General features: G+C 39.5%; 2 protein-coding genes across 3 annotated transcripts in view; one reads left to right on the top strand and one right to left on the bottom strand.

Moving 5' to 3' along the window:
- Positions 1–248: 248 nt before the first annotated feature.
- Positions 249–15,799, top strand: LOC306910099 (prolyl endopeptidase). Of its 2 annotated transcripts, XM_079484328.1 has the most exons (15): positions 249–433; positions 744–818; positions 2,647–2,780; positions 3,110–3,240; positions 5,130–5,339; positions 5,445–5,566; positions 5,748–5,853; positions 6,003–6,194; positions 6,995–7,192; positions 7,765–7,868; positions 7,968–8,104; positions 8,223–8,317; positions 10,506–10,637; positions 11,272–11,428; positions 12,077–15,799. In XM_079484328.1, the coding sequence occupies exons 1-15, from the start codon at positions 392–394 to the stop codon at positions 12,369–12,371; spliced, it is 2,130 nt and encodes a 709-aa protein (XP_079340454.1). In that variant the 5' UTR covers positions 249–391; the 3' UTR covers positions 12,372–15,799. The 2 variants fall into 2 exon arrangements, with proteins under 2 accessions (XP_079340454.1, XP_079340455.1); XM_079484329.1 differs by lacking the exon at positions 2,647–2,780 and having other exon boundaries at positions 265–433.
- Positions 14,901–23,530, bottom strand: part of epha10 (EPH receptor A10) — a 94,305-nt gene continuing 85,675 nt past the window's right edge. The window contains exons 10-17 of the mRNA XM_079484327.1: positions 22,875–23,000; positions 22,377–22,562; positions 19,486–19,547; positions 19,199–19,402; positions 18,412–18,564; positions 17,283–17,473; positions 16,839–17,003; positions 14,901–16,763 (exon numbers count right to left, since the gene is read on the bottom strand). Of these exons, the coding sequence (XP_079340453.1) occupies positions 16,649–16,763; positions 16,839–17,003; positions 17,283–17,473; positions 18,412–18,564; positions 19,199–19,402; positions 19,486–19,547; positions 22,377–22,562; positions 22,875–23,000 (1,202 nt within the window). The 3' untranslated portion in view covers positions 14,901–16,648. The remainder of the gene's footprint in view (positions 16,764–16,838; positions 17,004–17,282; positions 17,474–18,411; positions 18,565–19,198; positions 19,403–19,485; positions 19,548–22,376; positions 22,563–22,874; positions 23,001–23,530) is intronic.

Consider the following 23,530-nt stretch of genomic DNA (forward strand, 5'->3'; position numbering starts at 1 on the left):
TCGTCATATTACATTAAACAAGAAATTACAAAAATGTAATTGTATTTCTTTAAGGGTAAATGCATAACAGGTGTACCTTTAAGAATCAATACTAAACAGAAACAAAGCTGGAAAACCTTCTAAAACACTCACTCATACTTCTGGAAACAGAAACAGTGTTGTATCAGTTTCTGGCCCCACCCACTTTGGCCTGACCAATCCGGTGTGAAATGACTTCCTGTATGCAGAGCTGCCTGACTGTAAGTGAAAGAGAAAAGGGTAAGAGAGAGTGAGACGTGTTTGGTTTTAGTTTCACTTTACAAAGCTGACTCACTCAGGCGTAAAGCCCACGGACAAAAGCCACAAATACACAACTGAATTTACACAAGAACTAATAAAACACAGCACCAACATGGCTTTCAAATACCCAGAAGTGCGGAGAGATGACAGTAAGGTTAGTGCTTCTTTCACTCTGGGTTTTGTTCACACGGTGTCTCATTCATTCGATGGCCACGTCTTCCTCTTTCTTAAAAACACATGAACAAAAACGCTAAGAAATACCAGTGATAGGAAACTGACATGATCACATGAGCGAGCATTTACTGTTTGTCATAACATGTGTACGTTTTAAAGCTTTGTGGTTAAGTGTCAGAAGTTATTCGCCTGCAGACGTTTCAACACGTTGCCCGAAGGCCTGAAATATGCAACTTTATGCAATTCTTTATGTTTACTGATTGTTCCTCTTAATGTTATTGTTTCACAAGGTGGACGATTATCATGGAGTGAAGGTCCCAGATCCGTACCACTGGCTGGAGGACCCCGACAGTGAAGAGACCAAGGTGACCCACTACATTCTAAGGACCACCAAAATGAAAATTCCGTCATCATTTAATCACACTCTTGTCGTTTTAAACCGGTGTGAGTTTCTTCTGCAGAACACGAAAGAAGCTACTTGGAAGAACGTTGGTAACCAAACAACATCGGAACCCATTCAAATCTATTGTATGCACACAAAACCAATGCAAGTCAATGGGTGCCATTTCACAACATTCTTCAGAGTATCTTCTTTTCTGTTTTGCAGAAGAAAGAAAATCATACAGGTTTCAAATGATGAGAGGGTAAATAAATGATGAACAAATTTTCATTCATTTTTATGGTGAATTATCCCTTTAACAAATATGGGATTTTGCTGGTAATGAGACAGGAAACTATGGGGAAAGAAATGGGGTGTGTCTAGATCAAGACATGACACAAACCAGATTTAAACTTAGGTTCCCAAAAGTTCATGTTGGGATTTGTGCGCCGCCTTGCAGGCACGTCTCTGACCTCCCGCTGAATTCTGATGTTCCTAATATAAATAAGATTACATCACCCTACCTCCCCTTCAGGCATCTTTACATGTGAATTAAGTCATTGTGTAATGTTTAATGTGCTTTGCTCGTAAGCACAAGGTAAGTTTCCACAATGCAGATTTTTCCGTTTTTACTGTATTTGTTGTTCATTTGTCACTACAGCTGTGTCCGAGAACCCACACAGCTCACTTGTTGCTTCACCGTCCTATCAGGCAATGACTTCACAGGCAGCGTTTGCGCTTCAAGGCACCTCTGAAACCAGATACAACAGACTGCACAAAAGCACGAATATGAAAAAACACTTTGGCAATAACCAGTCGCATACTGTATTTAAAAACGACAGTACTGCTTTCTTGAAAGAAACTAAATCAAAAACTGTTGAATCTAAACATAAAACTTAATACCTTATACAGAAACTGTTCTTCAAACACTTTTTCAGACACCATTTTAAATGTCTACGCTCTATCAATCACCTTACCGTGGATGCACGCACACAAACACACACACACACACACGCACGCACACACGCACGCAATAATTTATTTTGTCTGTTTACAGCATACAAATCCTACCAAAAATATACACCACATACAAACTCTCAGCAATCTCATTAAAGGGACAGTTCAAAAATAAAATTCTGTCATCATTTACTCACCGTCAGGTTGTTCCAAACCTGTATACATTTCTTTGTTCTGCTGAACACAACGGAAGATAATTGGAAGAATGTCAGTAACCTAACATATTTCATCCCCTATTTATACTGCCATAGTAGAGTCGGGATGAGATCTGTTTGGTTACTGACGTTCTTGAAAATATATTTCTTTGCGTTCACAGAACAAAGAAATGTATTCATGTTTGGAACAACCTGAGGGTGAGTAAATTATGAATTTTCCTTTTTGGGTGAACTGTCCCCTTTAACAGGATTGCTTTATTGATTTCAAATGTAAAATCATTTTTTTAGGCACCACTTCAGCCTCAACTAAATTTTGCATCCTTTAGTACCACAAATGAAGTCAATATGTTGAATTGTCATACATCAACTCTTCTACGTTTAAAAAAAATTATCTGAATGCTGCATTGACTTGATTCAAGCTTTGGAAGACCAACTGGTTTCTGTCCCTTATCACATATGCGACCAAACAATCTATGCCACCATTTACATTTTAGGCTCACCCTGTTTAGTTTCCTGGTCTCCGCCCATTGCCCACATGATTGGAGTTCTGAAACATGCAAGAAGATGTACATGTAAACAAGTTCTCTGTGTGTGCATGACAACAATCTGCCAGTTTAACACTGTACCTCACCCGCCCTGCAGATATTTGTCGAAGAACAAAACAATCTGACCATGCCGTTCCTGGAACAGTGTGCAGTCAAAGAACAGTTCCACCATCGCCTCACAGAGCTATACAACTACCCCAAATACAGCTGCCCCTACAAGAGAGGAACGAGGTAGTGATCAAACCACACACGATAACAAACACAGCGCGAGACCACCGCAGAAGGGCACAAAACATTGCACAATGAAAATCCACAATGTACAATGTACAATCCATTCTCTGAAAAGAAGAAGAAAGGAATGCACCAACGTAGTGTATATAAAATAACAATCAGTGTTTAATTTAAAGAAAAAGAGGCATTACTTTCAATCCATGTACTGTATGTAAACTAACACTTTAAATAATATAATGTAAGCAAAGAAATGAGCTCACGTTACAACACAACAAAAAACTAACATTGATGACAAAATGGTGATTTACATGAAAGCTCTTTTCTTGCAGATATTTCTATTCCCACAATGAGGGCTTGCAGAACCAGTATGTGCTTTATATGCAGGATTCTTTAAACGGTCCCGCGTCTGTCTTCTTTGACCCGAACACACTTTCAGAGGACGGAACCGTGGCTCTTAAGAGTAAGTTGTGGTCATTGATAAAATGCTCACACACATTATTCATATTGGGCTCAGATGCTCGTACAAACCGAACTGTAGACAACTTATTACATTTCCTAATTACATTTTTGGAGGTTTTCTAAAACTTAAAGGGATAGTTTACCCAAAGATGAAAATTCTGTTATCATTCACACATTTATGACTTTCCTTCATCGGCAGGACACAAAGGAGATTTTAAAGAATGTTGGTGACCAAACAACGGCGGTACCCATTTGACTTGCTTCGTTTTTTTGTCCATACAATAAAAGTGAATTGGGTGCCTCCATTGTTTGGTTACCACATTCTTCAAAATATCTTCTTTTGTGTTCTGCAGATGACAAGAGGGTGAATTATTGATGACAGAATTTTCATTTCTGGGTTAACTATTCCTTTAACCGCATTGTCTATTTCTGAACTTGTCTGTTCAAAGAATTGAACCATGCTGAGGAGGATTTAAAAGTCACCAGGATTTCCCTTGGTTGTTTATGCAGTTCATGCACCTTTTATAGTAGCATTGTAGTTATGAATTGTTTTTTATAGTAGCATTGTAGCTATGAATAGTTTTTTATAGTAGCATTGTAGCTATGAATCGTTTTTTATGGAAGCATTGTAGCTATGAATTGTATTTTAAAGTAGCATTATAGCTATGAAAGGATTTCTCTGTAGGAAATAACAAACTGGTTTATTTGCATATATGGGAAGCCTCACTTTCCCTTATCTATAATTTCCTGGAGTATCTGTGATTAATGTTAATTTTTAAAGACTTCTGCTAGTCTTTACACTTGCTGGAATTTTTGTATTTATGAAATGCGTATCTATGGAATGAATTACATTTTAGATCTTCAAAAGGAAATTATATTTTCTTTAACCTTTGTAGTTATTAATGCAAATATGGATATGTGTCATACAGCTTTGTGTAACATTCAGGATTTTCACTGTGCACACTCTTGAAAATAAAGATTTTAAAGGGGGTCTTTGCAGGGCAGTTTGGTCCTGTGAAAAATTATATTCTTAGGAAAAGTTATTCTAGTTAAGAAAAAATGTGGTTTGTCTAGATCAAAAACAACCCTTTTAAGCACCTTTAGTTTTAAGAGTGTATATAAAGGTAAAGAGCTTCCCCCACCCTGTTTTGTCACAGCTTCCTCATTTTTATATTTTTGTTTTGACCTTTCATTCCTGCGTGTTTTTCTTACTTACTTTTCCTCTGTCAGAGGAATGTATTTAGCATATGTCTTGTTTAGCAGTGTTTATGTCGATATATTCCATGTATTTTGCAGTCTAAGAAAAAAAGCGTAAATGAAGACTGCAGAAACAAAGACTAAATCTGAATGAAGTGAATTTCTTTTGAACAACATTTCAAAGCATACGATGTCATAATTTGAGTTGTGTTTATTTCAAACCGGTCAACAATATTTATAAATACACAATTTAAATGAAAATTTCTCCAAGAATATCAATTACTCGTTTTGAAAGGGTGCATATTTCTAGGCAGTAAAAGGAGCACTACCCTCCTTCTATTAGAACAAATTGATCAGAATGCTTGCACACACAAGTCGTTTTCTTTGGTTTTGGAAACATAGTACAGACATTCAACACAATGACAATACAAAGATAATAAGATTTACAGTCTAAAAGATTAAAAGAAAGAGTGGCTCAAGAGGAAAGGAAATTAAAAAAAGACCGAACCGAAGCAGCCATCTGCGTCGCCATCTTGGATCAATAATAGTATTTAATTTCAAGTAGGAATTACAATGCAGGAGTAAGACTGAATTTATACTATTATATAAAAGGATGGCCAGTATTCAGCTGACAAAGCATGTGACCGTAGCACATTACATTCATTTGTATCTCTGCTCTGTGTTGGTTTGCAGTGGGTCGGCTGTCAGAGGAATGCGAGTATTTCGCCTATGGTCTGAGCAGTGCTGGTTCTGATTGGGTAACTGTACATTTGATGAAAGTTGATGATCTCACCCGTCTGCCTGATGTTCTGGAGAGGGTGAAGTTCAGCTGCCTGGCCTGGACCCATGATGCCAAAGGCATCTTTTACAACTGCTACCCTCGCCAAGAAGGCAAGGCAGATGGTATGTGACTAAACTACAAACTCCTTGGAATTCTTGTTTGTCATAAATCCCAATAAAATGTTGGTACTGTAGTGCACTAATTAGGTTGTGTCATGTCTATTTTAGGTACTGAGACCACGACAAACCTAAACCAGAAACTTTACTACCATGTGATTGGCACCAGCCAATCAGAAGACATCCTGGTGGCAGAATTTCCCGAAAACCCCAAATGGCACAGCAGCCTTATAGTAAGAAGACCATATTTAAACAAAAACACAGTTAAGAAGGAAAACATGATCCAACTTGTGCCTACTTGATGAAATATTATAAAAGTATCCAGGCTTTAAATAAAGAATCAATCACTATTTTTACATTGTTCTCTTTTTCTCACATATCATTCTTCTATTTCTCTTCTCTTTTTCCCTTCAGATTACCGATGATGGCAGGTTTGCAGTGTTGTCAATCACTGAGGGATGCGAGCCAGTGAACCGTCTGTGGTACTGCGACCTGCAGCAGCTGCCCAATGGCATCACAGGTCTGTCTGCATGTGTCATTGTTTTGGATACATGGATTGAACAAAAAAACATTCCAGCATGTGTTTTACCAAACAGGCCAATGAGAACTGTTTGAAACGACACGGAGTGTGGTCTATAACACACATACATTGCACTGTTGTTTTTCCAGGTTTGCTTCCATGGGTGAAGCTGGTTGATACGTTTGAAGCTAAATACTCCTACATCACAAATGAGGACACTGTCTTCACTTTCCTCACCAACCTGGATGCTCCGCGGTACCGCCTCATTAACATAGATCTGCAGAAACCGGAACAGACACACTGGAGATCTCTCATCCCCCAGCACGAGAAAGATGTCCTAGGTAAGATAACATAAAACAAACGCAGAGTATTCTCTCACCGTTTATTCACCCTCATGTCATTCAAAACCTGTATGACTCTTTCTTCTGTGAAAAACAAAAGAAGATAGTCAACAGGGCTAATGTTGTTTGGTTACCAATTCGAGTCATATAGGTTTGGAATGATATGAGGGTGGGTAAATGATCCATCTCTTTAATGTATGGATGTTTAAGTTTGATGAGCTATGCTGCTTTATACAACCTTTAGTCTATGACTTGTATAGGACAAACTTCTGTGGAATGTTGTCTTTTTCTGTACAATATTTTTAATTGAACTATTTAACAATATGATAAAAACTTAAATCCTCATCTCATTATTGACTCAACCTTTCCAGATCTATAAGACATTCTTTCTTCAATTGAACACAAACTAAGACATTTATATAAAACGCTGTCATGTTAACTTTGTATATGGGGGTCAACATGGTGACATGCATCAAAGCAATCCAAATGACTCCAGCGGGTTAATAAATACCTTCTGAAGCAAAACTACAAATTTGTAAAAGAAAACAATTGAATGAACAACATCATGCATTCATGGAAACACACAGATCAACGTAGTAAACATGGTGGCATGTTTATAAATTCAAATCGTATTGGTTTTTGCGTGTCTTATGAGTGGTGACTAGTTGTCATATGCATGCATTTGGTCACAAATAAGCCCACACGCACACAGTTCCTCTTCACCCAAAATATCACAAGTTTATATAAAAAAATTCAACAAAGAAGCTCTGGCTGCCTGAGTGAATCTGTCTTATCTTCAGGGTTTGTGGAATGTGTGAACCAGCGCTTCCTGCTGGTGAATTACGTGCACGACGTGAAGGACATCTTACAGCTCTATGAGCTGCACTCTGGGAGGCTGATCCGAGATTTGCCGTTAGACGTGGGTACGGTGGCCGGTCTGAGCTGCAAAAAGAAGCACCCCGATTTTTTCTACAAGTTCACATCATTTACCACACCAGGTAATCGCATCAACAGACCACGCAGTGCGTTTTTCGCCAAATTACGATGCATGGCCACAAGTATGTAAACCTCCAGGTTTGGCCAGGCATCTTAATTCCAGCGAAGACAAACGGAAATTTGCAACCGATGGAAGCACACAATTCTCTAGAAAGCCACAGGGGATTCTAGAGAATTGTGTGCTACTATCAGTTGAATTGAGTTGCTTCTATCAGTCGTCACTTAATCATTCCAAAATGACAGCAGCCACGAGGATATGATGTTTATTTATGTAAATGATTCATCGAGTTTGCCATATAAGAGCTTAAAAAGCCGAAACCTGAACTACATACTACAAAAGCAAACTCTGTTCACCCAGTCAGCATTTTCACATCATCATGCGGGCGGATGGTCCTACATTATGACTCGCAGTAACGCTTAATAAAAGAAAACAAAAAAGCACATGGAAAAATATGTGAGGATTATTTTCCGAAAAAATAATAACATACAGTGGCCAATTGACCACCTTCGGCAATAAAACTATGCACATTTTTCGATCAAGAGAGTGTTTTCATTTTCCTTTTCAATATCCAAGGAATCATCTACCACTGTGACCTGAGTCAGCCCAACCCTGAGCCCACAGTCTTCCGTCAAGTGGAAGTGAAAGGCGTCCAGCCTACAGACTACCAGACGACGCAGGTCAGACTATAAAATCCCATTCTTTTATAAAACTAGTTAGCTCACAAAGAAATACATTATGCACATCTTTAAAACCTTTGATTTTGCATGATCTTGCAGGTGTTTTACCCCAGTAAGGACGGTACAAATATACCAATGTTCCTCGTACATGCACGTGGCATTCAAAAAGATGGCACTCATCCAGTCTTTCTCTACGGTTATGGAGGATTCGAAAACTCCATTCAACCATACTACAAGTCAGTACAAAGCAAGCTGTTGTCCAACTCAATAAGACAGAAGGAAATACAGTTTTTAGGAAAATTCTATGCGAGAGAGAAATATGAAGATTAACAGGTTCTTTCTCTGCATGTGTAGTACAGCCTACCTGCTTTTCATAAGACACTTGGGTGGTATCCTGGCTGTAGCAAACATCAGAGGAGGAGGAGAATATGGCCAAACTTGGCATAAAGGTACATCAGACTCTCACTTCACTCAGGGTCAGATGTGTTTATTTAACGAGGACTCCTGTAGTTTAAGTGGGAAAGCATTGCATTAGCAACACTTATGTCATGTGTCTTGAACCCCTGGGAACATACAAACTGATTTAATGTATGCATTTGATAAAAGCATCTGCAAGACCCAGAAAATCTAATCGAGTAATTTGTCTCATAGACATCGCTCGCTGGGTAATGTGTTTGAACAGCAGATCTGTATTCGACCACCACGGAAAACTCATTTGTCACACTGCAGGAATATTTAAGTGCAGTATTTCAAACAGATAGGACAGCGTCTCCTAGTGGATGAAGCGAAATAAAAAGCAGGATTTCACCACTGAATTGGGCTACTTTTAAACTTTTGCGTGGGTTCTTTTTCTTCCATGGAATAAAGGTGGAGGGACTTTGTTCATCAGTGGTTATTTTTAAATGTAATATTAAGAAGAATTTATGCAGAAACACACATACATTAAGATCACTACCATGCAATGATTCTAATATTTAATAATTTAATAAGATATTGTGTGTAATCCATAACAGGTATGTATTACAATTTTAATGACGCATTTTAGGTATCAGGAACTGTACATTTTTAAGTTGTGGTATTTGGGCTGAGGTAGTTGGGCAAGTTTTGTTACGATCTGGCTACCCTGGCAACAGACAATGGAAAACCTATTAGCAGAGGGGTCACAAATTAAAGCGGGCTTCCCCTAAAATCTTCAAATTCAACCCAGATGGCAAATGTTTCAGGTTTTGACTAGAAGGTATACAGCTACCTCCACTGGGCATGCGCACTTCAACACTTCATATTTTTGGTTACGCTGGAATTTTTTTTTTCATTATTGTACGGTTAGCTTTAGGGTTTGGGTAGGTGTAGGCGTTAGCTAATGTAATTTATTGTACATTTAGTCATTTTACAGTGACTACATTTTATAATTGTAATTATATGGCGAGATTTTGCACCATTCCGGCGTAGCTGTATCCTTTCTAGCAACAACCAATGTTTCCCGCTTAACAGAGAATGTGAAGCCCTTTGTTGCGGTGGCGCCGCCATCTTGGGAGGATCATACACAAAGGCAAAGTGCAGTAACTACACAAACACTGAAACTGAGAAAAATGCCTAAAAAGTTTTCACACCAGTCAGTCATTGCAGCAAGTTACTGCAATGTTGACACTCTTGTTTCTATGAAACGGCACAGAATTGAAGCGGAGACTGGTCTAAAGACAGAACAGATGTTACAAAGCCCATTTCAAACATTATGTTAATTTTGACCAAATGTGTAGTTACTGCACTTTGCCTTTGTAGAGCAGCACACTCTGCTGTTTTTATATGTACCATTAATTGTTTTATATGATATTTATATATGTGACCCTGGATCACAAAACCAGTCTTAAGTAGCACGGGAACATTTTTAGTAAAAGCCAAAAATACATTGTGTGGGTCAAAATTATAGATTTTTCTTTTATGCCAAAAATCATTAGGATATTAAGTAAAGATCATGTTCCATAAAGATATTTTGTACATTTTCAACCCAAAATATATAAACACTTTATTTTTGTGAGTGGATGGCCTGCTACAGTGCCTCGGATTAACAACTTCAAAGGCGATTTTCTCAATATTTAGATTTTTTGCACCCTTTACTTCCAGAGTTTTACACTCTTGTATCTCCACCAGATATTGTCCCATCTTAACAACCCATATATCAATAAAAAGCTTAACTATTCAGCTTTCAGTTGATGTAAAAATCTCAATTTCGAAAAATTTACCCATAAGACTGGTTTTGTTGTCCAGGGTCACATATATGCATTTACCAGATGCTTAAGTTCCTTACATTGCATGTTGCACATTGAATTGAAAGTGAAAAAACCAGGGCCTTTCTCTGAACGACGCTGCGTAATGCTATTGCAGTTTTTGACAGAGCAAGATCGACCTAGCGCAGTTATATTAACCAATCAATCAAGAAAACCAAAGCAATGCACTGAACACGGCGATTCACAAGCTCTATCGAGTTCTGTAATCTGTAAAGATGGTATGAACAATTCTAAAAAGAAACAGGTTTTACCTGAAACGGCTTTATTTGCCAACTATCATGTGCGTTGCCCTCAACGGTCTATGTATTTAAAGTGGGTTGAACTTATTTAAATGTATTGCATTTAATTTCAGCTGGCAACCTTGGAAACAAACAGAACTGCTTTGATGACTTCCAGTGTGCCGCGGAGTACCTGATCCGCGAGGGATACAGCACCGCCAACCGGATCGCTATCAACGGAGCGTCCAACGGCGGCCTGCTTGTGGGTACGTTTCTTGGAAGGCAAATAAACAAGATCCTCCCAGTCCAAGATCCTTAACAAGTCTTCATAGTTATTCACATTGCATAAGAATCATGCTTTAATGAAATTTACGGTCACGCAGCTGTGCTTCTTTAATGATGTGTGCACTCTACATCATTAGGCCTACTCACAGCTAGCTCATCTGTTGAGTAAACATGACATTGACACTCGCGCTTGGAGTTTCTCACATCAGTCTCGTGTATGTACACGTGTGAGAAGAAAAAACGCGCTCTGCTATTAAGAGAGAGACTTAAGCACCTCGCACGCTTCTCACACTTATTAAACAGCACGTTTATGAGACGTAGTCGTTTGATGGGCGACACACACCGAATATCGTCGCCAACGTGGTTTTAATCTCCATTTTATTCATGAAGAGATGGAAGGATTGGGTCAATGTAGGATTGTGGGTAATTTTTGGGTCGTGGCTTATGTTTTTGTGAGCTGAACACAGTACTGAGCACTTTTAAATATTCACTGTGTAAAGTTATAGTGTGCGGGTGATTCCTGTGTATATACTTTAGGAATGTGAGTCATGTCAAGTATGTTGTGTTGGAGTACACGTGTCAGTGTGTGTAAATGTAGTATGTGTGTTTCCTCAGCGGCATGCGTGAACCAGCGGCCTGAGCTCTTCGGCTGTGCAGTGGCTGAGGTCGGAGTCATGGACATGCTCAAGTTTCACAAGTTCACAATCGGTCACGCGTGGACGACCGACTACGGCTGTTCGGATGACCCTCAACAGTTTAAGTGGCTCATAAAGTAGGACTTTAACCACTTTTCCAAAAAATATCTTACAGGCCAGGTTTCACAGATAAGGCATAAGCCTTATCCCAGACTAAATGTCTTAAAGGGGCAGTTCACACAAAAATAAGATTTCTTAAAGTAATATTTAATAGTAATTGACGATATTTGGAAGAATGCTTATAGCCAAAAGGTTCTTTGGCCATCATTGAATACCATACCACACCATAGTAGGAAAATGGTAATGGTAAGCAAAACTGACCCGGAATGGTTTGCTTTCCTACATTCTTCAAAATAGAGCAACTACATTTATAAAGCCATTTCTCCTACTATGGTAGTCAATAAAACCATGTTCTAGTTAACATTTTAGGCACTACAACCCAGCGAGAAGTAGACCGTTCATCCCCTCAGTCACATGACCCTAATACTACCGCTTTGTCACTTAACTATACACACAGCTTAGACGTCTCCATTCTCAGTGAACGAACTGCATCTACACAGTTTGCACCATGTTCTAGTTAACATTTTTTACCCAATGCTTTAGAACAGTAACATAAATAATGGATTTGCACATTGATACATTTAGACCTCTGGAAACTGCTTGAAAAGGTTTCAGATACAGCCACAGTGGGTTGGGAGTATTACATCTACTCAATCCCTCCACAGGTACTCTCCCCTCCATAACCTTCCTCAAGCCCCTCGGGATGGGCCTCTGTACCCCGCCATGCTGCTCCTGACCGCCGATCACGATGACCGTGTGGTCCCCTTGCACACTTTGAAGTATGTAGCCACCCTGCAGTATGGAGTGGCTCGCAGCCCCGGCCAGACTCAGCCCCTGTTGGTCAGAGTGGACACTCGCAGTGGACACGGTGCAGGTAAACCCACAGCAAAAGCCATCCTGGAGGACACGCACATCTTCTCTTTTGTAGCCCAGACCATGGGCCTGAGCTGGAAACCATGAGAGTGGAATTAATAATGTCTCCTTTTGATCTGGTCTGTAATCATTTGTGATCATGTGTGTTCCTGTTTTTAACTGAGTTTTTAGCACATTGTGCCTTATAATAAGGGTCAACCTAATGATAAATCATTTCAATCAATTTATTCTTAAATTACAGCTGTAAATTATATAGATTGGCATTTGCACTGTATTGCTTAAAATAACCACCAAGGGGCAGTAAAGGACTGAAACAGCTTCACCAACTTGTCTGAATAAAAACTTACAATACAGATCCATCAGGGAGAAAAATTTACATTGTATTCCAGAGTGATTTGATAAAGACTGTTAAGATCCTATATTGCGCACCCAGGGGAGAGGGAGCTTGTTCAAAATATTTAACCTTTTAACTTTACAGTTGACGCAAAACCCCACAAAAACCATAAACTGAGAACTTTTAGTTGTCAGATGTAGCAAACAGATTTGATACATCCACTAAAATTCACCCCAGGACCGGTTTCAGTAATGTAACTTGCAGAAACAGCAACAAAAAGCAATAATAATAAATTATACAGTCAAGTTAAATTTCCGCAGATGGCTCGATCACTGTCTGATGCTATTAAATTCAACGAAGTGCGGGTCATTGTCATGACTGCTGCAGAAACTTACAGACTGTTGCCGTAATAACTGCGAGCTGCGGTCTGTCATTAGCTCATCATGATGAAGAAATGAATTCTGATTTGAGATCACCTCCGATTTAAACCTCTGGAACAAACTGAATTCTGATGACAGCAGGGGGGCTTGAAATAAAGACGATTACATTGCTGGGCTGTTAAATTACAAGGGGCTAGAGAACATTACATGGGATTTAAAAAAGCAAGTCTTCCACAATGCAATATCCATGTTACTCTAACATAATTACAATAGTTATAATGCTTAATTATAAGCGGTTTCTTATAATTGCATACATGCATGTTGCTCATGCTCAGCATTTACTGTAATTACACTGTAACTTTAATACCGTGGTGTAAAGTGTGACCTAAATTTAAGGGTAAGTGGCTTTGGGGAATTCGAGGCACCAAATAAGAGGAGGAAAATAGTGAAGAACCGAGTTAAAATAGGTGACACAGCCCCTGTGTTCATCTGTGGTCAGAGGAAGTTTAATCTGGGTTTGCCCAAAACCTGAGAATTAATCTGATGATGTGTGACAGCCTCTGAACAGAGCAGAACAGCTTGAACAGTGGACCCCAGACGGGATGACTCCAAGAGTTTCAGATGAATGCGTATGGAAAGAGTTCAAGAGTTGAGATCTGACTGAAGTTGACAGTCAAACTTTGTTTTAAAGGGACAGTCCACCCAGAAGTTATGTATCTCTCGAAACCACCATTCTATTGTGTGAAAACAAGAGATATTAATGAGTAAGATACGGGTATTCATTTTCATTCTTGTTCATGTGATATATACATATAGGCACACAATCATGATGAATGCAAAATAATGACCAGATGATAGCGTCTCTGTCCCTTAAAAGGCACTACAACCCAGCGAGAAGTAGACAGTTCATCCCCTCAGTCACATGACCCTAATACTACCGCTTTGTCCCTTAACTATACACACAGCTTAGACGTCTCCATTCTCAGTGAACGAACTGCATCTACACAGTTTGCACCTTGAGAGATGGCGCATTCCCAGAAGCCCCGCTTCACTTTGTTTGTTCACACTTACTCCCGATCCGGATTAATTTCCCAAATCCGATTTGAGGTCTGGCGCTCTAACAGCCAGGATCAAACTTTTGTGTAAGGAAACTTTCCCCTTCACACCAGCTTAGAGGTGCATCCGTCGCCTCCTGCTGAACAGTCTTTTAATCTGACCACAAAAAAACGTGCAAGCTGTCTCTTATGCACGCACGCAAACAGCTGCATAGTGCTTTCTCACTGCTGGAAGTTGAAGTATTAACCGCTTTATTTTTGTCAGAGCATTCATTCCGTCCTTTTCCACACTTTCAGCTTGTCTCAGTTATTATTTCCATGTGTTGTTTTTTTAGCAGGAGAGCACCAAACAGCAACATTTTTCGATGGATTGTTTCTGATCACATTTCACTGTACATCTATTTGATTTTAATATGGTAACTGATTGTTGTTTATTTTTATATATTGTTTGCTTTCTAAATGTGTTACCTTATTCAACCTTGTCTCAACATCTAAAATCATCACAGACAAATCGCACCACAATCCACTGGGAGGTTAATGAAGATCATAGCTCAGACAAAATCTTTGACAGAGATGACAGTCTGCTTCAGATTTCAAGTAGTCATATGTGCTCCCAATTCTCTCTCTCTCTCTCATATGAAAATAATCCTTATAAAAATCCTGTTGGTTAAAATCCAGAGCAGGGAAGTGTGTTTTTGCTTCCTGCTGTTTTTCAGGAGGTTGAACTGACAGGAAACACTTGATTGCCTCGACATTGATTACACATGATTAAAATAGACTGTGTATATGAATTCAGGCAGGTACGCTTGAAAGCAGGAGACCGCAAGCAAACACAATAAAGCCGACTGTACCTGTATTGTATTTTTTTAATAACATGTTTCAGTATTGCAACAGCCATCTGTTTTTCTACCAGGTAAAAATTATGAAAAATTCCAACCGAAAGGAACAAAAACACGTTTTTCGTCGCTACCTGCCTAATTCAAACAATAGTCGTTTAAACACAGTGAAAGGATCACATTATTATTCAAACAAATTATAAAAATAGATTGCATTTTCAAATACATATTTACAGTATCAAACAGAGATCAGAATGATACACACAATGCAAAGGGGGACTCCAGTCTTACTTTGTAAAGGGTTGTTCAACAGTGCAGAACAGTTTGTTGTTTAGATTTCGTAGTGATTATTCATTTGGGTTACGTCATGTTGTCTCAAAATGATATGTCTCAGATAGTTATGAATATGTGGTGCTGACGTAAGCGCTCTTTATATCTGTGTTTATCAAACACTCATAGTAAAAAATGTGATGCGATCACTCATAACATTCTTTATATTTGCTCAGGTCCTGAAAAAAGAACAAACCTAAATGAATTACGGTTTGTTTTGTACTTTTCTATTTGTAACACAATCCTTTTGTGCACCGTGGTCTTTGTTGCTGAACCGATCCGTTTATATGACAAAATGTGAAAGTTTCAGCACACAAAATCTCAGTCTCCCACTGACTCCATTTCCCAACGCACACATTACACAAAAATGCGAAAGTCCAAATCCAATAACACTAGCACATTCAGAACTTTCTTTTCAAAGAAGAACCACGGCCGTCGTACACAACGGCAACATCAAGTAATACACACCTCGGAGTGTATCCAACAGCCGTCACTGCAGCGCATAATAAATGTCTGTAAGCCAGTGTGTGCGGGCGACATCATGGCCACCCGTTCACAGACGACCCTTAAAAGTGCAGGCAAAAACAAAATGACGCAAACAAGAACGAGAAGCATTTTGATGAAATCACAGCAAATGTGACCAGATATAGTGCTCTGTTTCCCGAGTAATATTTCTGCATTCAAATTTCCAAAGAATTCCAGTAAGCTTCTGTAAACACATAAATAAATTCTCGAATAAATATGGTACAAGATAAAGCAAGTCATGGATACCGCAGTGCAAACATTGTCTATAGTTAAGACAGAACGAGAACGATAAACACAACACAGAATATAGATTTTAGATGACACTAAATTAAACTCGAAAACACAAGAGTTTATGTGGAGAAAGCAAGTGGAAGAAAAATGTAGACGAGAAAAACAGATGTAAGAATCAAATGCAAAGATGGGATTTACATTGTATTAAGATTTTATCGGTTCACTTGTTTTCTGAAGATACAGACAGATCTTCTCCTTGTCGGAGGAGCTGAAGGTCCGGGATTTGGTGGCATGCTTTTGGTCGAGTCCACAACATGATCAGTGGCTGCACAGCACGAGTCCTTAAAAGAAATTTAAGAGCCTCCGAGTCCAACTAAAAAGGACAAAGCTTGAGGGGCAGCGGATGAAGCAGGTGAAATCAGCACATTGGTTATTTTAAAGAAAATCCTCTTTGATATTGTTTCATCGTTGGTTTGAGGAAGAAAACCATGTTCGCCCAAAGAGAAGATCAAGAAACCTAAAAAGGAAAGATTAGGAAGAAAACTGCCTTTGCAGTGACTAAGTTATCACCTCCCGACCGCTGAACGGCCTTCTGGGTAATTACGCGAACAGACGTCCACGTGTCTTTCCTCTTTAAACCCGGTAACGTCCAGCTCAAGCTTGTGTGCGTTTGTCAGACCTGTACTCCCCGACCGTGCATCTGAATAACCTGTGCCCTAAGAGTCTGTATGGCAGTCAGGATCTGTTTCTGGTGCTCCAGAGAGGTGATGCCCAGACTCAACACGTCCCTGAAAAACAACAGAGCTGGTTAGACCTAAACCGAGAAACCCAGAGAGTATCAATCCCACAATCCCATCACTCACTGAACGGTCATGCGGGCCACTGACTCCAGATAGCAGTATCCAGCAGCTGTGAAGTTGTCTTTGTAGCGGCCCATGTCTACAGCTTCTAACCATTCTCCAATGGAACTAAAGGAAGGGAAGGAGGGGAGAGTTCGGTCTGCGAGTGATACGGAGGAACCCAGAGTCCTGGAGGAACAGACAGAGACATAACGTTTTGCGTAAAAATATGAACCATGGGAAATGCCATTATACCATGTAGTACTATATTGAAAGTGACACGGTATTTGAGGACGTCCAAGGATTGGGGATCCAATCACAAATAAACACACACATTGCTGTACACACCTGGCAGTAACACCAGTCTTTGTGTTTCCTATCACCCCTTGTGATTAGATTGAGACATTACAAAAGAGGTGGAACATCACGAGCACAATGGCAAGATGGGAAATGTATCAGTCTCGGTACCTGCGTCCCAGTGTGGATGACCCAATGTTATCCGGGCTCCTGATGGTCTTGCTGAGAGCGCTGTGGATCTGTGTGAATGTGGGTCTTTCTGTCCTCTCCTTCTGCCAGCAGTCCAACATGAGCTGGTGCAAAGATGGCGGGCAGTTCACGGGTGCGGGTAACCGGAACCCGTCCTCTATCGCTTTAATTACCTGTGATGTACAAGTAAAGGTGAAGATGTACATTTGAAGGTAAAGAAAAGAACAAACGAGGAATTATCTAGTGTTTTTCTCAGCAAATACCAAAATACAGTATATGCAATAAACCGATACTTATAATATATATAATATAATATTTTGCCTATTATCAAATGAGCATTAAATAATTGTGATCATGCTCTTTTTAGAAGCATTTTTATGAAACTACATGAATTCTGTCATGACGTCCTTCCTCTCTGTTTATTTCTGAGAGAGGGGGGCTACAGGATCTTTGCAGCAGGAGTGAAAGGAAGACCGCACGCCGTGTGACTTCTGAGTCTGATTGGTCACAGGGCTAAAGTGGACTTGAAGTCTAAACACACTTTCTATCTAAGGTTCTTTAAAACACCCCTTGCTTTAGCCGCTTTTAAATTTATATATGAATGCAAGACTTCTCACTTCACACAGCAAAATCCCATCTAACCAACAGAGAGAGGAAGCTAGAAAGAATAATCGCACAAAAAGAAGATTTGAAAGAGAAGAAAAATGGGACCGTTTAAAGGAGAAAGTGAGTAAACAGTTGTGAAGCAAAACTCAAGGCTAAGTGGAACTGTAAACTGGACAGGAAAAGGGATATTAGTTCACCTAAAAATAAAAACGTTCACCCTCAAGTTGTCTTGTAACCAAACGGTAGTTGGCCATCATTGACTACCATTGTAGAAAAAAAATACAATTGTATTCAAAAGTGCCCCAGAACTGTTTGTTTTGCTACACTATCAAAATATCTTCTTTTGTGTTTAACACAACAGAATTTTATAAAGTAATTTTTCCTACTGTGGTAGTCAATGGCGGCTTAGAATTGTTTTGTATTGTTTAGATTTGGAACAACTTGAGTACATGTAGACATCATTTTCCTTTTTGTTGTGAACTGTCCGTTTAAGGTATAGACATACGTCTTGGTTGCCCATGTCCCAGTACGGCCTCTCTCCGAAGGACATGACTTCCCACATGACGATCCCGAAGCTCCATACATCCGAGGCCGAGCTGTATCGATGGTACTGAATGGCCTCCGGGGCCGTCCACAGCACAGAACTCTTCCCCCTGTGCTGAAAGAGTTAAAGAGACCTTTTCATATCATATAATGAACTACAAAACTGTTCATCCAGAAACTTGAATTATGGTTCTACAGTATATATAGCCAGATTGTGAATATAGTCACAATATATTACGTATACTTCAGAGAAAATTGTGCATTCTTTGTTTTTTTGTGTAGGTGTACCAACAAATTTGAGCACGTCTGTATATATTTTGTGACAGTAACATTACATTAAAATATCATGATCAGATATCATGACTAAAACAGATCTGTTTTACAGTTGCCAAAATCATGGGGCTTAAATAACACTATCTAAAATCCTTGACATTAAAAAGTGTACTTACTCTTTTCCTTTCCTGAAAATGAAGTTATACAACGGTATGAGTACAATTTGTGTGTGAGTGACGGATGCATTGTGCCGTCTAGTATCCCAACTCCCACAGTCATCTTATCATAACAGAAGCATGAAGGAGTGCTTTAAACACACCGCACATTCAGCTGAGCCGTCATGAAAAACATAAAAGTTTGATGGAGACTAGATAAGAGCTGCGCTCTGACTTTTCAAAGAAATGTGCTGACTACCATTGGCTCCTCACACTCATTCAGAATCATTTTAAAGTGCTGCATTATGGTAAAATACTCACTAGCGTGCTGTAGACGGCCTCTATCTTGTCATCCTGGAGAGGTCTGAAGCCCGAAACTTTACAGACAAGGTTGCTGTTCACCAAGACCTTGTGAGCGGCCAGCCGGCGATGGATGAAGCCCATTTCTGTAAGATACTTCATCCCAGACGCCACACCGCTCAACAGATCCACCAGCTGAAGAACGGTCAACTGACCTTCATGTTGCTACAAACAAGGATAAAAGATGTTGGATAGTGGGCAGGGCTAAGAAACCTTCAAAATGTCCTGTAAATCCATACTTTTCTTACCCGCAGAAAAGAGTCAAGTGCACCGTTGGTCATACTCTCCACAACGATCATCATCGTGTTGCCTGAAAAAAAAACCAACACACACATGCCGCAATGAAACAAACAGAAACAAGTATTCCAAGAACGCCTGTTATGTACACTATATGCACTTCCTGTTTCCGACAGTGAGTGATAGAAACATGCTCAAAGTGAGACACGGGACGGACGCTCCATTAGAGAGGCGGGTAAGCAGCATATCCCCAGGTATTATAGAAAAGAGAGGGAGAAGGATGAACTGACACCAACAATCTGGAGCATTCAACGAACAACCCAATCAATCTGGTCAATCTAGCATCTCCAGTTCCATCACACCTCCTGCGGGGAGGAACAGACACGCCTGACCAACCCCAATCAGAGGACCTCCTACCGGGCTCTCAACTCGGGTCCTTTAAAGCTGCGGAGGGTCTGACAGGTTGATGGAGGTGTGGGATGAAGAGGACCGCAGTGGGTGTGAGACTTTCGGGAGATAAACGGCAGAAAAAAAAATTAAGATTTGCAGGTGGAGGAGGTGAAGTCGAGGAGAAAGATTAAAGTCATTAAAGGGGGCTTGCTGTGATTTGGCCACCAATTACTCCAGCCTGCACATCTGCTACTGTGCTCGCTGAGCGCAACGCACACATGCACGGCCTAATTCAATCAGAAAAAAACAACAATGAATTCTTCTCTCTAAAATGCCAGTGAGCACATCAGCTCCTGTCCTCCATTTTAAAACAACACAATTAGAACAAGAACCAATTTTGCTTTGTTGACGAATCACCGCATACTTTTAAATGAGGCACGGGGACATTCAATGGGGTCATATTATCAACCCAAAGCAGATTTTCTCTTGCTATTCTGTAATATGCCTGTTGTAACTTACATGAGCAATTCAATTAAGATATAAAACGGACCGAAAAACTGCTTGTGACTTACATAAGCAATTCAATTAAAGGGGTCATATGGAGCAATTACGTGTTTTCTGTGTCTTTGCTGTGTTATAAGTTGCCCATGCATATATCAGACACGTAAAATTACAAAAATGTATGTGTCGGAACAAAAGATGCATTATATGTAAAAGCAAATGATCACCCAGATCTGCCTGAAACGCCTCGTGTAAATCTACGTCCGCTCGAGGTATGATTTGACAAAAACAGCGCAAAAGTATAGGCAATTCCTGTCAGTAAAATCGCTCCAAATATGTAAAGAGGCGTTACATTTCCGTCACACGCTTGCAGTATTCGACCAATCACTACGCACTGGTTAACTGGCCAATCATAGCGCACCTCGCTTTAAAGGAGTGATGAGCATTATAAAAAATCTGTGCACTTTATGTAAAAATACAGCGTTTTTGAACCTTAGATCGTGTATACACATTGCAGTACATCTAAAACAAACGATATTATAAGTTACATGCTAGGTCTCTTTAAAAGGCTTTCTTTGTTTGTTGCAGAAAGTATGCGCTAGTCTGCAGATTCTACCCCGTTTTTCTCTGCAAACTTTCAAAAAGTGTGCAATGTCTAGTTTTAAAAAAACCTGTTCGGATTTCTTAAGTCATGTAGTTTATTCCAGCATTTAAACAGAAAACACATGAACTGATATTTCTCTGATGTCTGGACTCTATATCATAGGCTTAGAGAAATGTAAAGAGATGTCCAATATATTGGTACTGGCTGTATTTTCTGAGAATTGGACTTTCAAGCTTTAACTGCAAGTGTCACATCCTTAACGTTAGAATTGCGAATTTTTTGAAAGATGGGGATGTGTGTGACTAAAAGACCGGCATTGTTTGTCAATAGTATGCAAGTAAAAAAATAGCTAAATTATTCCACTTTAATACAGACAAAAAAATATTTTGTAATATAAAAAAATTCAATTTCACGGCCAGTAAGCAATATTTTCAGTGGGTACATTTTTGCAATTTACCTACTATTGGCAGGTGTAGCAAAAAAGTAATTTATACTCTGATAATGGAGTTGAACTTTTTCGAATGAGACTTTTGTCATTATGCAGTCTAACAAACACAACTACAGTCCTGTCAAGCATTTCTATCATCCGTCGCATCTACAATCAATGCAAAGACAAAAACTCCAGCTGTACTTCAGCACTAATACACAAAGTCCCAAACTAATATAAGTGCTGCTATTCCATTAATTCAGCAAATCTGGTCTCTGTCTCACGCCACAACACCTTCATCATCCCTACGGCAAGAGCACGGTAGGCAAATCCATCTGGCCTTTTTATCTCCAGGAAGATCACATCGATCAATCAAAAGATGGATCTGTTCTCCTAACTCCACACATCTGTACCTCCGGCTAAATTCCCTCCCGTCATGCTGTGGACTGGAAGTTCCTGGATTCATTGAATCCTGATTCTTCTCCCTCCGTCCTTTAAGAAGGTGATAAAATCTAAACCTCCTCGTTCTCTTTGATCTTCTACCTCTAACGGCCATCCGTCCTACAGGTATCGACTCTTTCCTTTCTGTTCCCGCTCTTTTGAGGATCGTCCCATTTATTCTGAGGTTCAGTTCCCAATAAACTGTCCGATCAATGGCATATCATTCTCTTTTCTATTACTGCAGCGGGACATCCCGCTCTTCCTTACTTATCTTTTTTCAATAGAGGGACGTACCATCCATTCTGTCCTTCTGAATCTATTCAAGTTGAGGGTCATCAAATCCCTTATTCCTTTCGATCTTTGCCTTTCCCTATCCTGTGAGCAATGGTCCAATCACCACGCAGCTTTTATTTTCTACAGAGGGACGTCCAATACATTCTACTTCTTTCTTTTTTCTTTGCTTTCCATTCTTTGCCTTTTTCTACACTGTTTGAATTGGCACGAATGCAAGCTTTTTTTCTTTCTTTATCTCTACTGACCTCTGGTGATGACTCCCTCCAGGCGTACAATGTTGGCGTGATCGAACTGTCCCAGAATTCCAGCTTCGCTGAGGAACGAGCGTCTCTGTTTTTCCGAGCAGCCTGCCCGAAGCGTCTTTATAGCCACGGGTAACTCGCGTTTGCTGGGCAGTTTCAAGCAACCCCAACATACCTCGCCAAAGTCTCCTGCAGAGCCAAGTTACATACATAAGACATACAATAATAAGATTGCTTATCGTTGAAAGGAATAATTCACACAAAATTGTAGGAATAATTAACACAACAGTTATACATTTAAAGATTTTCTTATCAAAGACATGGAAGTGCGTGACAGAATGTGAATTTTTTGAAAAAACTATTAATTTGATGTCTTGTCTGCATGGATCTGAACACAGAGCAGTAAAAAAAATAATCGAATGAGAAATAGAATCTGAATTTGCAAGAATACAAAGAGGATAATGAGTCTGAGTGTTTTTTGGGGTTTAGGAATTCTGGTACCTGTGTGGACTATCCTCTCTATGTTAATGCTGGAGATGTCCAGTTCTTTGGCAAAGGCGTGGATAGCTTGGAGCAAATCTTCACATGTTTCCGGGTCAATGTACGTCCTTCTGGTTGGGATTTTAACTAAAAAGAATATATAATAAGTGGTGTGAAAATGACATCTTGCCATGGTTTTGACGTCATGACTCATGAGGCTAACGAAACAACATGAGCAACACAAGCAATTCATGCATATACTGTGTTCAAACCCGCCGACTTTTTCCCTCATTCATTATTCAATACATACTGTAACAAATGTCAGTTCGGTATATATGTGAAAAGACGAGGGTGATTGCAAAAATAAATAATTTAAAAAGTGATTTAAATCTGAAGCAATGAGTTTCTACACAAATACTCTACAATATAAAACCTAGTCATTCAGGTAAACATGAATCATTTTGTATTAAGGCTTCACTAAAATAACAACTATTTGTTCAGCAATATGCATCTTGTATTATATTCTTGCGTTGTGGCTGGTCTCTCTGAAATGCGCTGACAGCTCATCATCGATCCGAGCTAAACCAGAGGCTTAACTTCACATTCTCATAACAACTTATTGATCTGAAGCTCACATACATACACACACACACATACTTAAAACTACAATTACAAAG

Source organism: Barbatula barbatula (genome assembly GCF_947034865.1).
Source record: "Barbatula barbatula genome assembly, chromosome: 21".
Classification (NCBI taxonomy): Eukaryota; Metazoa; Chordata; class Actinopteri; order Cypriniformes; family Nemacheilidae; genus Barbatula; species Barbatula barbatula.

What these genes read in the sequence shown, in the direction of transcription:
- LOC306910099 (XM_079484328.1), top strand. Translation starts at nt 392, where the DNA reads ATGGCTTTCAAATACCCAGAAGTGCGGAGAGATGACAGTAAG. An exon ending in TGCGGAGAGATGACAGTAAG is followed by an intron (nt 434 to 743) that starts GTTAGTGCTTCT and finishes TTGTTTCACAAG; the next exon opens with GTGGACGATTATCATGGAGT. An exon ending in CCCTACAAGAGAGGAACGAG is followed by an intron (nt 2,781 to 3,109) that starts GTAGTGATCAAA and finishes CTTTTCTTGCAG; the next exon opens with ATATTTCTATTCCCACAATG.